General features: G+C 35.7%; 1 protein-coding gene across 1 annotated transcript in view; it reads left to right on the top strand.

Moving 5' to 3' along the window:
* Window positions 1–17,605, top strand: part of LOC112045232 (short-chain dehydrogenase/reductase family 16C member 6) — an 82,963-nt gene that overhangs the window by 60,256 nt on the left and 5,102 nt on the right. Inside the window, exons 3-6 of the mRNA XM_024081338.2 lie at window positions 5,712–5,836; window positions 10,813–10,923; window positions 12,897–13,144; window positions 15,522–15,638. Coding sequence (XP_023937106.2) covers window positions 5,712–5,836; window positions 10,813–10,923; window positions 12,897–13,144; window positions 15,522–15,638 — 601 coding nt within the window. The remainder of the gene's footprint in view (window positions 1–5,711; window positions 5,837–10,812; window positions 10,924–12,896; window positions 13,145–15,521; window positions 15,639–17,605) is intronic.

The following is a 17,605-nucleotide window of genomic DNA, read 5'->3' as shown; positions in this document are numbered from 1 at the left end:
AGTCCAGTGGTGGTCGAACCCAGGGTTTGAATCCTAACTCTAAGACTAAGAGATACAGAATTTTCTTTTTACTTAGAAATTTCAGTAAATTATCAGGCAGGGAAATTGGTGGTGTAATATCCCAGTGCATCGGAGAGCACGTTAAGCCATCCAAAGCATCAGACCATCGGTTCTAAGTTCGAGTCCCTACGTCGGTTTATTAAAAGTTAGATTTTTCTTTCTACCAAGAAATTCTCAATAGAAGCTCGAAGTTGGAACAGTGGTCTTATCACTTACAAAATATTACTTGTACCGTGGCTAAGTACTTAGCAAAGATGGCCAAGAGATTTGGTAAAGGATATGCAAGGCAATTTAGTTATATTTCTCGGAAATAAGAACAAATTAATTTCAAGAAAACCTTGGTCCTTTTGGATTATAACACTTATCATTGACTTGCTGATATAATTAATTAACAAATAAAAATAAACATTTTTATCAGAATTTATCAAGGATAGGTCACGAGGTTGAAATATTTAGGTCAGTAGGAAATCGCAGGGTACATAAATGTCAGTTCAAAATAAAATTATTTTTCTTTTAAAATCTTTTTATTATTTTGAGAAGTTGACTGCGAACTTGATAGTTAATGAATGTGCAAATAAGAATGGAAATCTGATGGTGTTTTCATTCATTTTTGTAAATGTTACTGATAGATACAATTAAATTTAAGTTAAAATTAATAGTTGAGTCTTATACTTACTTGGACTTTTTGTCAGAGTTTTCTTTCATCGTTAGATCGATAAGAAATAAGAATCGCCCTATAATAAGTTTTAAGGATATAAGCTATGATTATAAAAACAATACCTATCAGTGTATAAAGGTAAACTTATAACTAACCTTCGCTTTGGGCACAGTAAAGATACTGTGTTTTGGGGTTAAAACTTCAAAAAATTTAAATTCAGATTTAAAAACTTTATACAACAACCGATATACGGTAAGTCTCTAATGCCTGCAACTCCAGTCACCTAGGGGCTCCCCTGAAATTTATTTGTGAAATACAAAGAAGGTTGATTCAACATTCAACCCCTGTCTGAATGCTGGATTTTGGGGGACTATTTACTTCACGACTATAAATTGCACTGTAAAACTAATATATATGCTTCATCGTTATCAACCCATATTCGGCTCACTGCTGAGCTCGAGTCTCCTCACAGAAAGGGAGAGGTTAGGCCAATAGTCCACCACGCTGGCCCAACGCGGATTGGAAGACTTCACACACGCAGAGAATTAAGAAAATTCTCTGGTATGCAGGTTTCCTCACGATGTTATCCTTCACCGTTTGAGTTACGTGATATTTAATTTCTTAAAATGCACACAACTGGAAAGTTGGAGGTGCATGCCCGGATCGGATTCGAACCTACACCCTCCGGAATCGGAATTAATAGGTAGGCAGAGGTCATATCCGCTGGGCTATCACGCATATATATGCTTACTACTGAAAAATTAAGCTCTAAAAAGTATTAAATAATGAAATATTCTCAACTAAAATTGTTATGTACAAATTATTCAATGTTTATCGTCTGTTAAATGAACATATTGCAAGTAATTTATTTTAATGTATAAATAATAGTAGGTAGTGTATTTTATGGTACAGCTACGAGTATGACACCTATGTAAGAAATCATATTATTAAGCTTTACGCAAAGTGGTATATTACGACGGCTGTCATTTAAACCATAGGTTCTCAAAGTGATGATAACGCACGCCCCATTGTGGGCTTTTAATAATTAACGGCCCATTACTGAGTCAAGTCTTCTTCCTTAAAAGAGAGGGGATATAGAGCTCCCACTACATGTGGATTGGCGGGTGATAACGTTAAATTCATTACCAACTATATTATACTGGTAATAACCGGCACCGATGGCTTAATTTCCTCTTCGAAGCACAGGGGTGTGCACTGTGCACGCCAACAAATTCATCTCCGGGTAGATAAATTCAGCTGTAAATTTCTTAGAATAAACTCATAGTCCGGCCTAGGATTCGCACCCAGGACCTCATGATCCAAAACCATATACCACCACTGAACCAACTAGGTATAGTTACTTCGGGTGAATAAATATTCTCAATTGTGGGCAAAAAAGTTTGAGAAGCTGTGAACTACATTACAATATCTCGTAGTCGTAACCAGCGGACAATGACACTTACGACGCTATATTTGTTAAATTACGAATATGTTGATGAGTTTCAAGATTATATGGGAACAGAAGAACATACATGATTTAGTAGTAGTAAATCTGCTTGTAGAGTTCGACGAGAGAAGTTCCACCACCAAGCTTATTACTGCCGCTAAGCACTGTTGAGTGACTATCTAAAGGTATGACATTTGCTATGGATAGGTCACGTGATCAAGATTTGTCATTCCCATACATTTTTCTAGTTTTCGAAGCGTTTGCGATCGTGGAAAGAGAACCGACACGTCACTTGGCTACAGGGGCAGGTACATGAGGTTGAATTCCTACGCCTCAGGTTGACTTATACCGGGCAGCACTTTCTAGCACGTATTGTTTGCAGTGAAGTGAAGTGAAGTTTTTTATTTATAGGCGATGCTCAATCCCTTATCATTAGATAGACTATCTGCTTGTTCCGTCAATTATTATAAACTAGCGGACGCCCGCGACTTCGTCCGCCCTTAGACCTCTTTAATCCAGTCCTTACAGTAGTATCGCTGTAAAAATGGAGTAACTTCTCCCGTTTTCCCAACATTTCCCTTCACTGCTATGCTCCTATTGATCGTAGCGTGATGAAAAGTATACTATAACCTGCCCAGGAGTAATTGTGTTATCCGCACGAGTATAATAATTAAAAAAAAATAGAAAAGTCGACTGAATAACCTGCTCGCACCTATAATATGTAGGTATAGCGATTAATAAATAACGTACGTTTTCCTAATATGGCCATGATATACCATTTTGAAATCTTACCTACTCCAAAAAACCAACTCATGATGAGCCCTTGAATTTGATACCCATATCGCAATATTCGAAAAGAATTTTTTTTTCACCTCGAGTGTATCACCACCCTCACCTCATCACCTCGTCTCACAGTCGTCGAGTATACTATAGTAGTATATCTACTAAATCTTGTATGTTCATCTGTTCCCTTATAACCTTAAAACTCATTAACATACTTGTAATGTAACAAATATGGTGTCGCAAGTGTCATTGTCCGCTGGTTATGACTACGAGATATTGTAACGCTCATAGCTTTTCAAACTTTTTATGCCCACCATTGAGATCTATCCGAAGTAACTATACCCAGTTGGTTCAGTGGTGGAATATGGTTTTGGATCACGAGGTCCTGGGTGCGAATCCTAGGCTGGACTATAAGATACTGAGTTTTCTTTTTTTTATGAATTTCACCTATCTAAGAACACTTGGGCTATTATGAGAAATCTAACAATATCTTAAATACGTAAATCCGTTCAGCGGTTTGGAAGATATTAGGTAATAAAGAATATTAAATACATACATACTTATATACATGCATACAAGATACGCGCGAAAAACATAACCCTACTTGCAGTCGGGTAAAAAAGGGATAGTACTATCTACGAGTACCATCTATTTTACTATTTTGCTGATCACTCAGTAATGGAGATGCTGCAGTAATAAGCTGCACCGTTGCAGCATAATCATATCACGTGCTGCGAACGCTTTCGAGGAAAACTAAGTTATAATAGACTTTATGATTTATTGACTACGTGGAAAGCGACCTCTTGCTGTGGCCAAGTTCAACTCCCTGTGGACCCAATTCCAGGAATTAATAATTGTCTTTACTATGCTTCGAGAACCGTGACTGATTGTTTGATAAAATTTGTTTGACTCGTTTACATCATCAGCATACATATAGACTGATAGCTATTTTAATGGCCCATTAATGCTCTAAATGCGTAGTAAGCTTTATATTAGGTAACATACAAATACAACAAAGAAGTGGCGGTTCTTCTGGGAAATCTGCGCGCATTCTTGAGAATTTCCTCGGTGCCTCTCTGGAAACCGCAAAAATGGACCGACCGGAATAGTACGTTGTCAAACGTGAATGAATTCCCGCGAATTCACGCGCACAATGAAGCGAAATTCACACTTCCATTCCATTGCATTCCGCGGCGTGTAAATTGACCTTAGTTCACCATGTCTCCCTCCTTATAAGCTGAGGTGATTTGGACTACAGGTATACCTACCTACAACGCTACTTCAATTTAAGGTGGTGGGTTTAGAATGTTACCTAGGATCTTATGATCTCAACAAACACAGGCTAACCAACGGACAAACGAGGCATTTATAGCAGCATAACGTTTTTTTTTAATTCTTTACAATCTGACCTGATGGTAAGTGATGATGCAATCTAAGATGGAAGCGGGCTAACTTGTTAGGAGGATGTGGAAAATCCACTCCGCTTTCGGTTTCTACACGACATCGTACCGGAACGCTAAATCGTTGTCGTCGTCTTTGCCGGTAGGGTGGTAACTAGCCACGGTCTCCCACCAGCCAGAACTGGACCAATTAAAAAACCTCAATTGGGGATCGAACCCGGGACCTTCGTCTTGTAAATCCGCGTCACGGAGACCGTATGCAATAAATAGTAGGTACTTAGTGTATCGTTTTTCTTTGTACTGCCTTGCTAACATCTTTAGTGATTAGAATGCAACCGAGTTTACTAGTGTGATTAAGTGCAAATTAACACGGCAGCTATTTGTATACATAATTATTAACACCGTCATTGTAAATTGTACATTTATTATCTAGATTTTTATTACTACAGCGCGTATCTCATCTCTGTCTAGATAGATGTAGGTAATATCGCAACACAACAATTTTAGATTTTTTCTGAAAACAAAAAACTTGCATTTTTAATAGGATTGTTGTGTTTTTTACTGATATGCTATACTGCATTGTCGGTCCAAACAGGATCGTGAAGCATGGCTAAACTAATTTTCAAACCAATTCGAGCAAAATTTCGTCGTCATCAACCCATATTCGGCTCACTGCTGAGCTCGAGTCTCCTCTCAGAATGAGAGGGTTAAGGAAAATAGTCCACCACGCTGGCCCAATGCGGATTGGTAGACTTCACACACGCAGATAATTAAGATAATTCTCTGGTATGCAGGTTTCCTTACGATGTTTTCCTTCACCGATTGAGACATGTGATATTTAATTTTTTTTAAATGCACACAACTGTAAAATTGGAGGTGCATGCCCCGAACCAGATGCCAGTGAACTGTGATAGCCCAGTGGATATGACCTCTGCCTCCGATTCCGGAGGGTGTGGGTTCGAATCTGGAGCAAAATTTAAAACATCTGTTTTAGAGCGGATATCAAACTTTTCACATTCTAAATGGCTTAAGTTGGCAGGCCACACAGTTCGAAGAGCTGATGGACATTAGGCTCCCAAGGTGCTGGAATGGCGACCTGTTGGATGCTAGCGGCCCGTTGTGTTTAGAAGTCCATGCAAGAGGCCTAAGTCCAGCAGTGGACGTCTATCGGCTGATAATGATAATGATAATGAATGGCGCGATGTCACAAATGTCAAATGACAGCCAAAGAAGAATTACCAAGTCATAGACAAATACCATTTACCTAATACTTCTAAACTACGAACGAACAAAAGTTATTTATACGCCTTCGGAACATATTATATTATTAATTTTAATAAATGCAATTTATATTTTGTTCCAGGGCTAGAAGACACAGTGAAGTTAGTGAAAGGAGTGGGAGGAAAATGTTTTGGCTACGTAGTCGATCTCACTAAGCGAGACGACATCTACCGAGTCGGGAAGCAAGTCAACGAAGAAGTTGGCAGAGTAAGTACCTACAGGGTTATGTTAAGGGCCCTCTACACGACCAGGCTTCCCTTCTAACAGAAGAGGGAACTTAGAGTTTAGACGTATCAGGCTGTTCCAATGTCGGTGGTCGGTTTTGGGATCATCATTTTCATTATCAACCCATATTCGGCTCACTGCTGAGCTAGAGTCTCCTCTCAGAATGAAGGGTTAGTCCACCACGCTGGCCCAATGCAGAGAATTAAGAAAATTCTCTGGAATGCAGGTTTCCTCACGATGTTTTTCCTTCACCGTTTAAGACACCTGATATTTAATTTCTTAAAATGCACACAACTGAAAAGGAGGTGTATGCCCCGGATCAAGTTCGAACCCATACCCTCCGGAATCGGAGGCAGAGGTCAAATCTACAGGGCTAACACAGCTTATATAAATAATAATAATAAATTCTCTACCTGTACCTATCTATATCTATACAAATCTATACAAAGTAACAATTAAAGCAATAGGACACAAAAAATAAAATGGAATAAAAATTGTGTCTTTGTGTAGGTACATAATAATGTATATAAAACAAAATATGTATTGACTCTTTTGACTTTGACTATGTAATTCTTTGTCATATCACTTAACATCTTCTATTATCTACAAAAAAGACAAACAAAAACAAAACTCAAAACGAACATAGTATGCTAATTAAAAAAACATCTTCCTTCAATATGGGCCGTTAATGAAGTAAGTATATATTTTTTATGGTAGGTGTCAATCAATCATAAATACAAAACTATGAAGTTTTTACATACTAGCAAAAACAGCTCACGAGGCTTTGTGACTTTATAAATTGAGGGTCTGTGATAGTCAGATCTTGGTGATTTTATAAAGCTGAAAGTTTGTTAAATATACTTTGTAAATGGTAAACGTATCTTGCCTACTTGGCATGCAAATTATTTACTACTTACTATCTTTTTAAAATAATTCATATAATAATTTAGATACAACACAATATCTTCCACATGATCTTTGGTAGATAAATATCAGTGGCGTGCACAAAGATTTTAACGATGGCGTGCACTACACGTGCAAATCGTAAAGGGTTATAAAGAGTCCTTAGGGCAAGCAATGCATTATTGCATCTATAAAGTGCACGCCACTGGCAAATACGGTAGGCATATGAATACACACTCACTTAGCTTTGTGACAACTCTTCGAAAAACACCTTTATAGATAGCTTGGGTACGGTGACAGTCGCCTGTATGACGCTCATAGTCGTGAATGGCGGCAAACTTTCAAGAGTTAAACGAACTGTCTCCCGCACCATCCTACATGAAACGAACTGTAACGAAGTATTGTCACAGAAGTAATGATGTCTAGAAATAAATGAAATCCTCTAGAAATTATCAAAAAATTACGCTTTTACTTAGATAACTGATTACCTACCGTACAATATTTATAAAATAACGAAGTTCTGGCCATATCAGGCTGTTGGACTAATACACTTCCTAATTGATTCGATTTTATGCTTATAAATAAAAATATTGGAAAACAATAAAGCACAGATAAAAAAAATATATTATATACTAAACATATAAATCATATAAAGTTCGAGAACACGTGAACAAAAATATATTTCTTGCTTTTTTTCGTTTATAACTTTGAAAGGTTATTTTAGGTTTAATTATAGCGCATTTTGCAATTAATAAATACGCTTTAATTGATATAAAAAATACGCAATTATAATTATACAAATGTATAGTCAGCTAAATTACCGCTTGTTTGCACTACGATTTTGTAAGCCCTCATTCGCACGAGAGGTTTTTTAACGGTCGTTACAAATCACACGACAGCATTTAAAAAAAACGCGACGCTTTTTTTAAATTTTGGGCGTTAGAAAATCCTTCATTTAACTTCAGACTATATTGGAACGGTTTTTTAACGTTTAAATGGGGTTTTAGAGTCTGTAAAGATATTTTATGATGTGGGATTTTAGCTTTTGTTACACAGGTGTGTTTTTGTGTGATACTAAAAGAACATCGTTTACCAGAAGTCAAGAATATTCTAAAAGGCTCATAAGGGAACCCGATGTAGATCAAATAACTTCTGGGTTACAATTTGGTGAACTCTTTGGAGAAACCGAGGGTTTTGTCTGGGGTATTATGGACTAAGTAATCAAAAAAAGTAAGACTTCTTACCACTTCTGAAACTATATTGTGTAGGCAGATATTGTGAGACATTTTGAAAAAAAAGTTGGAATGTGCAGACATTAAAATATTTTTCTTGTATTGAAAATTCAGCACCTAATACATTATTGCCACTTTGTAACTACAAAGAGTATACACAAGTTTTATACCAATTTCCAAACCTCGATAAGTGTACAAGTTTTTAAAATGATGGTACACTTCAGCCCCATACATTTTTTCTAATATTATAGAATTATAGAATACTTTCGACTACTAACTAACATAAACATATATTGACCAACTTCAATATGTTATCTACCTACCCTCATTAACAAAGTGTACCCAAATTGGCACAGTGGTCAAGAATGGAACGGAACCATATACTGCGCGTGGCGCGCGCACTTAGCCGGATTTAATATTTACTTGAAAGTCCTGTTAATTGCTTAAATAAAACAAATACAAATTAAAATTCATATTTCTTTATTTTGTTCGTTTTGTTTAAAAAGCTTGGCTCATATATTTATTTCGAAGCAATTAGTTTTTATATACCTAATTTAATTATGTTAATTTAAATAGCCTATTAATTATGTAAAGTCTAACAGTTTGGAAAGATAACAATTTAGTATTCAAAATATTATAATTGTAAATTTCAAAACTAGAATAAATTAAATTAAATTTCAGTTTAGACATCTTAACCACAGTCTTATCTTAACTGTTATATGAATGACTAAATACCTATTAAACTTAATTAAAAAAAAAAAGAGCAACTGTTGAGTTTCTTGCCTTGATCTTCTCAGCAGAACCTGCCTTCCGAACCGGTGGTAGAATCTTTACAAATAGTCAACTGATGTGTCAAAAGTGCCTACTAAAATTGAGCCTAAAAATAAATTGAGCCTACTTGAAATAAATGAATTTTGATTTTGATAATTCTTATATTCCGAAAAACTTTAATAATGTTATCACACAAATCACACTAATATTATAATGTCGAAAGTTTGTGTGTAAGAATGTGTGTGTTCATCCTTTAAGTTGCTTTACGTTGCGGCTACTGAAAAGATTTAGCTGAATTTTGGAATAGAAATACATTTGACTCTGGATTAACACACAGGCTACTTTTCATCCCGCAAAAATCCATGGTTTCCGCGGGATTTGTGAAAAACTGAATGCCACGCGGACGAAGTCAAGGCGTCCGCTAGTTTCTAATAAATAAATATTGGTATTGAATTTATAGGTAGGTATAGGTATCCAAGTAATAACTGTGTTCCAACTATATACTTGCTCACAAAAGTTATTACTTTTATAGCCTGTGTTTATGTGTAGTTTATAGAACATCATTACGTTAGTAATAACATAGAGTTATGGATCTTTAAATAGTCATTGAAATCGCCGTATTTTATATCGAATGCCATTTTTAATACCATACCTATGCCACTACTGTTTTGGTATTTAAATGGGGATGATGACTAGGTTTGAATATATTGATTTTTATGATACATTCGGGTAAATAAGATCAATGTTCACTAATTTATACATAAAAAGCAAAGATTGTCCTGATATTTTCAAAATAAATAAGATTATAAAATTTCAAAATTTATTAAATTTTTTTATCGTAATTAGATAAAAATTCATACAGTTTTAGCTTCCTTACATTAAATGTAACATTTTTCAATAAATGAACTATAAACGTAAACGCACAAATAACAAAGATATTAGTAATTTTGTTTGAACGCCCATACACACCTAACGATCAGCGAGCCAAAGACGTCACTAAATCGTACCATTTTGATAGGAGCGTTTTTCAGGGATCCGCGGCAGCGCCGCAAATCTGGCCCTTTAAATCCCTGTAGCTCTGAAAGTAATGATCGCCGATACCCTGTTACTTTTACAAAATTGCTTTGCTATTAGTATACTCTTAATTTATATTCAATTTAAAAAACTGTCATCATCCCTATTCTATTAAATTATTAAAGTAACTATTTTAGGGAAAATTCTTATTTATGTATTTCGTTGTTCCTGTAAATTATGATTAACTTGGATAAGGACCTGTCCTTATTTAATTATTTTTGGATTCATTTTAGAGCAAATACATTTTTATCTATTCCTGTTGCCCAGTGGTTAATTGGTACATACGGGTCATAAAGTTCAAGGTTCGAGCCCTGGGTCAATGAAAACAATGTTTTCGACTTTAGGCGATAAAATATATTCGTAGCTACCGCCGTCTCAGCTGTATTAATGATACAGGGCCCCCTGGACTACAGGGGCCCCTTACGTATGAAAGCAATAATTGGTAAAATGTAATCAATAATGTCACCTAATCTGGTGCTTAGTTATATAAAAACTGCCTATAGAGTTACAAAATTCAAAAAAGCAATAATTTTTCCCGGGTTAAGCGTGTAGCCCAAAAATGGAAACTTTCTACATAGTCTTTCTTTCTAGTCACTGTCATATGTATTTTATGCATGCACTTATTATGGCGTGCACTTAATACGTGCATCAAAGTACTGCATACCTTAAGAGTTGTTTTTGTATGCTCATTAGATAAAGATTAGCCCAGTTTGGTTATTTTTTCTTACTATCGCATACCCCGATCGATAACCTTATGCACGCGTTTATTATAAAATGATTTTATGCAATCATTTTTGTTTCTTTACTCTGGGGCCCCCAACGAATTTGGATACAGGGCCCCTACAAAGCACGCTACACCACTGCTATGAAACCACTGAACCGATTTGAAAAAATCTTTCACTGTTAGGGTGATATAAAATATAGCCTATATTAATAAATTTAGCTAGTTTTAATAAATTTACCATTTTTCTGTGACAGGTGTCGATTCTAATAAACAACGCCGGCGTGGTATCCGGTCAATACTTGCTGGATACTCCAGACCATCTCATCCAGAGGACATTTGACGTTAACATTTTATCGCATTTTTGGGTAAGTCAGTATTAAAGGTACTTAATGTATATAAACTTGGTCGCTAACTGTGGCCATCATAAAAGGCTCAAAAACACGCAGCGGGCGATGGAGCGAGCTTTGAGTTCCTCTGCGTGATCAAATCAGAAATGAAGAGATCCGCAGAAGACTCAAAGTCACTGACGTAGCTCAGCGAGTCGCGAAGCTGAAGTGGCAACGGGCAGGGCTCATAGTTCAAAGAGCCGATGGACGTTGGAGTCCCATAGTGCTGGAATGGCGACCCCGCACTGCATAGCGCAGTGTTGGTCGACCCCCCCACTAGGTGGACCAAGGACATCAAGCGGGTTGCAGGGAGCCGCTGAATGCTGGCGGCTCAAGATCATTTTGTTTTGAAGACCTTGCAAGTGGCCTACTTGTATGTCCAGCAGTGAATGTCCCTTCTCTGATAATGATGATGATGGGTAATTTTAGGACATATTTTCCAAACATAATATTTTACTAAACTATTTTACACAAGGTTATAAAGATAATAGTCATTATCATATTTAGGCTAATCCGTGGATATTAATTGCAAATAATTTCATTGATTGCTATTACAAGCTTACATTGTTTTAAAAAACAATAGATTTCACGATATACTAGTAAAGTCAAAGAACAACCTTGCTTTATGACCTCTATAGATTTTTGAAAATTCAATCTATTTTTATCGCTTAGCTAAATTTCTTTCATATAAATATACTAAAATCGCAATTTAAAAGTAGGGGTAGGGGTAGGGGGTAAATACTTTGCGATTTATGTATACCTTTAATTATATACTTAAAGTTATTGCACATTCAATAATACGACCACAAATACCATGACACAAGATTCATGTACTCCTAAGTACTAGCGGACTTGGTCAAGCTTCGCTTTGACTTATGTGCACTTCTTTTCTATCCCTGCCTTATACTACTCTACTCCTACCCCTACCTTAACCCTACCCTACCCCTGTCTATCCCCTACCCTGTCCTACCCTACCCTACCCTACCATCGATAAATGGGCTATCTAACACTGAAAGAATTTTTCAAATCAGACCAGTAGTTCCTAAGATTAGGGTGTTCAAGCAAACAAACTTTTTAGGTTTATAATAAATATAGATAAAATATTGATGATGGATTTATTAATTTGTAATAGAGATTATTTGGTGGAATCAATTAAATACGCCATAATCCTTGGGTTTTTGATTGCAAGTAATTTCATTGACTTTTATTACATACCTACTTACCTAAATTGATTTTTAAACAATTTATTTCACAATGCGGTACGGTAAAAAACAATCATTGAGGTTATGACCTTTATGGATTTTTGAAAATTAAATTTGAGTAGGTAAAAACTTATTGATGCAGGAATAAAATGGTTTATATTTTATAATTTATGATGAAACATTATTCAATAGTTACTTACAAGGATGGTATAACATAAATAAACCATAATAATTTATTATACGAATTTACCTCCTCTTTCCTCTTCCTCAATAAAATGCATTTGTATGTATGTACATACAAACAGTAGGTAAGTAATTGTTGTTAGGGGTCAAATCTTTTGAAGAATATGCTATACTCATCATCATCATCATCATCATCATCGTCATCATCATCATCATCATCATCATCATCATCATCATCAGCCTATTTAAACGGCCCGACGAAGCTTGAAACATTGTGGGTCGGAGCTCTATAAATATCCCATTTTCTACATATAAGGACTTATGTGTAGAATAGGGGATATGAAGCTTTGATCACTTTATAATATTAGTATAGATTTTGAAGTCGGTGGAATTTTTCGAATATTTTCTCTTTTAAACAAAAAAAGAACTTTCAAAATTGATTGAGAAATGACGAAGTTATGAGGTAATAATAAACAAAATTAACATATTGAGCTCTCTTTTTTATGTTGTTTAATAAAAATCTCCTCCTTTTTTCAAGTCGTTTAATAAAAATCTCCTCATTTGCAGACAGTGAAAGCTTTCCTACCAGCGATGATAGATCACAACGAAGGCCACATAGTCACCATTGCCTCCATGGCAGGCCACGTGGGTGTAGCCAAGTTGGTGGACTATTGCTCCTCCAAGTCAGCGGCGTGCGGCTTCGACGAGTCCTTGCGGATGGAGTTAGAAGTCAAAGGTGTTAAGGGTGTCCACACATCGCTCATATGCCCGTACTTTATACGAGCTACTGGCATGTTTGAAGAAGTCAATTCAAGGTAAGGATTTTTTTTTTAATTCTTTACAAGTTAGCCCTTGACTAGAATGACCTGATGGTAAGTGATGATGCAATCTAAGATGGAAGCGGGCTAACTTGTTAGGAGTAGGATGAAAATTCACACCCCTTTCGGTTTCTACACGACATCGTACCGGAAAGCTAAATCGCTTGGCGTAAGGTTTTTGCCGGTAGGGTGGTATCTAGCCACAGCCGAAGCCTTCCACCAGCCAGACTTGGACCAATTAACAAAAACCTCAATCAGCCGATCCGGGGATCGAACCCAGGACCTCCGTTTTTTAAATTCACCGTGCATACCACTGCGCCACGGAGGCCGTTATAACCACATTATACCATCCATTATTTTTTTGTAATCTATTTGCAACCTGTACTCGTAAATGTCACTGGGGTTTATTGACCTAAAATACTCGGAAAAAAGAAACATAATTACATTCGCCTTCAGTTTTTTTAGGAGTTCTGCTTGATCAATTAATTATAATATTTAATTAACTAGCGGTCCGGTCAAGCTTCGCTTTGACTTATTCTATTCTACTCCCACTTTACAGCTACTCTACCTTACCCCTACCCACCACTACCCCCCCACCCTACCTTTTTTTATTCTATACAAGTTAGCCCTTGACTACAATCTCACCTGATGGTAAGTAATGATGCATTCGAAGATGAAAACGGGCTAACTTAAAACCTCTACCCTACCCCTACCCTACCCCTATTCAAACCTTACCCTACCCCTACTCTATCCATATCCTACCCCTACCCTAAGTATTACATGTCCGACTCCTGGTTCTAAACTACCAATTTTTCGCCAATTCGGTTCAGCCGTTCTTGAGTTGAGCGGCCACTACGCAAATATTTTCTAATACTTACATTTTAAACTTTTGATATCCTTCGAATGGATTATCCGAATTTAATAATTTTAAAAAATAAATAAAAGCATTGAAGTAGTCTTGAATCTGAAGTAATTTATTTTGATAAGAAATAAAACTAAGATACAAATAAACCCTTTTCTAACGGCGGCATTTCCATTATTCTTTTAAAATAAAAGAACGCTTATTGTGTCATGACTTTAATAATAATCAGGCATATATGCTGTCGCGACACTTTTTGTAAAAAATAATGTGTCAAAATTGTATATTCTAACATCAATAGTTTTAGCAGCACACGCGATGTAACGGTAATGTAAACATTTTAGGTAAAATTTTTATTCCTTGGGTTTACATGGAGTTTTAAGAAGGATCCCTAATTTTTTTGTAATTATAATATAGCCCTCAGAGCTAGTGTAGCTTCCCAACAGTGAAAAATTTATTAAAATCGGTTCTGCTGTTTCGGAGTTTATTATATATACAAACAAACAATCAAATCTTTCCTCTTTTTATTATTGGTATATAAATGGATCAAAACTCCAAAACCCTTTCTAACCCGGCTACTGTCCTGCAGTTTTTAACTGCACAGTTAAAATTAAAAAGTCGAACTGTTGAACATGTGTACAGTGACCGTCAGTTTTGATTGTACAGTTTTTCTAATGATTTTGATTGAAAATTCAATTAGATAAAACTGTACAATTAAAACTGCGCAGTTAAATAAATATTTACTAATAAAGAAGTACTTTTATAGTATTTAGCATCATATCTACAATATTATAGTAGGTATTTAGATTTGTATTAGAAGTTATAAATAGTAATGCTTTATAAGTTTATATGGTCACTGATTAGTACAAATTACTGTAATAAATTAATTTAATATTTAATAATTAACTTAAAAATTTTCAAAAAAAATTTAAATCGTTTACTCGTGGAACATTTTTTGTCATCAAATAGTTAAACTGACAATTATATCTTAATTATATTTAGGCTAGCTACAATAAAGGTCATAAAAATATATAAACTAAATTAAAATAAAATCAATTTCATTAGGACGCCCGCAACTTCTTCCGCGTAAAATGGTGTTTTTCACAAATCTTACGAAAACCATTGATTTTTAAGTTACCCAAATGTTGCTCAATAACCTCCTCTATCTTTTTTTGTTATTCTTTACAAGTTAGCCCTTGACTACAAATCTCACGTTATGGTAATTGAAGATGCAGTCTAAGATCGAAGTGGGCTAACTTGTTAGGAGGAGAAAGAAAATCCACACCCCTTTTCTACACGACATCGTACCGGAACGCTGAATCACTTGGCGGTACGTCTTTACCGGGTGATAACTAGCCACGACCAAAGCCTGGACGAGGACCTGGACCAATTAAGAAAGTCTCAATCGGCCTAGCTGGGATTCGGACCCAGAACTGCCGTTTTGTAAATGGAGGCCATGGAGGCCGACAAAAATGTTAAGGTATTTTCTATATCTCTGCGATAATTATTTTCCAGGTTGGTGCCAACGCTAAGTTCGAACGAGGTGGCGGACCGCGTAGTGCTGGCAATCCGCACCAACGAGCCGCTGGCTGTCATGCCTGCCTACTTCTGCCTCTTGCTGCCGTTCAAATGGTAAACTCATAGATTTAGGTTATTAGTCTAAGGGTGAACTGTCCATTATGTTGTTAGAGCTCTTTGAGATAGTCTTCATCTTCTTTCCATCTCCATATTTTTGTAATAACAAGCATCTGCTATTCATCATTTTCAGCCTAATTTAACGGTCCACAATAGTGACCAGGCCTCCCTCCCAGGAGAGGGGAGGGATCATTATTTTATAACCACTTATTGGTCTACTATCTTGTTTATAGGAGAAGGGAGCTATGAGGATTTGATAGCTGTTGTGATTATAGGCACATGAGGCTTAGGTTATGCCTCACTTATGCCTCAGGTTCATGCACACTGGGGTATTTTTATTGCAAGCTTTGCGAAGTGTTGTTGTATCATAAGGGATGGTTCATTAACATTAGGTGGGCTATCTATTCAGTTAACTATTACTAAAAAAGCTAGAGACTTTCTTATATACTCAATCTGTGGAACGACTTACCGATTTGTAAGTATGGAGTAAATAAGGCTTTGAGATCTGATGAAGAAAACATAGTAATGGATGGGAACGCGAACAGTAAATAATACATAGATTATCAAAATATGACGTAGGTGCTTAACTAATTCTTATAGAATGGAGTTTAAACATGATTGTATTTTAAATGGATCATAAGGAAAATATGCAATTTCTGGTTTTTACCTTTAATAATAATATTGGAATGATGTCTTTTTGGAAGACAAATATTGACAGTATAATATTAAGACTTTTAGAAATACATGAGTATGTATATGTATATAAAAACTAGACTTAACATTTGACCTAAGACTGCGAAGTTATCTAGAAGTCAAGGTCTGTGTATTGTTTGCTTGACCTAAGTAGTTTTTCGTGCGATTTTAAGATTCAAAATAAAATAATTTTATTTTGTAGAGTTTTGTAGTTAATAATTTTGTTGTTCTATTAATAGAGGACGGCAGCGAATACTTGAAAATCTGTCCTTTCAATATAAAATTATCTCAAGTAGCAATTTGAAATTTTTAAATGTTGTTCGGCGACAAACGTTTAGGTTTCTAGGACTATTTGCGAGAGACCATTAATTTTTATCTTTATGATTTTTTTCGAAGAATTAATACGAGGATAAGTGTTTGGCATCTAAAGACAATATGATTTCTTATAATATTATAAAATAACAAAAATTTTTTGACGATAGATGGTCTGGACTGTTGTTTCCTGTTACATCCCAAAACCACCATGGTCAAAACTCTACAATTGGCTACCGTACTTACGTGTGGCAGAAGTATGGAAACTTTTAGCTTTTGTGAAATGATACTATGGCCATCGCAGACATTTTTACATCAAAATCACAAAAAATACAATCAGCTGTAGGTATTATAACAATGTACTTCCTTGAACAGCCGTTTGTCTCGTTTTTGTCATTGTGAGCAGACAGACAGGGTCATCCAGTATTAATAATGATTTTGTATCCAGTATTAATAATGTCGTAGACAATGCATGTAAGCAGTAAAAAATTAAAGTTATGAACAAATCGTCTGAGATTTAACAATAATCATGCTGGTTTCTGAGACAAGTTCGTGAGAACTGAATTTTAAAACGAAACAAAGTTGGCATTGTACTGCTTTATACTTACATATTGTGTACTATACTATATACTAATGCCGGGTACAGACCTACAATTAAAACTGTGCAGTCGAACTGTTTAGTTAAATCGTCCGTGTGTAAGCAAAACTGAGAACTGTGCAGAACCCGAATATAAGACAAACACCAATCTGTTTACTGGATGAAAAGTTTTTTATATATCAAATTAAACATTGCTAAAGGATTGCCTAAAAAATCAACCCAGATTAACTTTTTTTTTACTTTTCACTGGTTTGGTTAATAGACAAATTCCATATAAATCGAACGAGCGAAAGTATGAAGCATATAGAATATGCAAATGTTAGCTTGACCAGCTTGACTATTCTTTTCCCGTCACGAGTAT

Source organism: Bicyclus anynana, chromosome 19 (assembly GCF_947172395.1).
Source record: "Bicyclus anynana chromosome 19, ilBicAnyn1.1, whole genome shotgun sequence".
NCBI lineage: Eukaryota > Metazoa > Arthropoda > Insecta > Lepidoptera > Nymphalidae > Bicyclus > Bicyclus anynana.
Note: the sequence above shows the minus strand (reverse complement) of the source record. Positions and strands in the feature narration are given on the sequence as shown.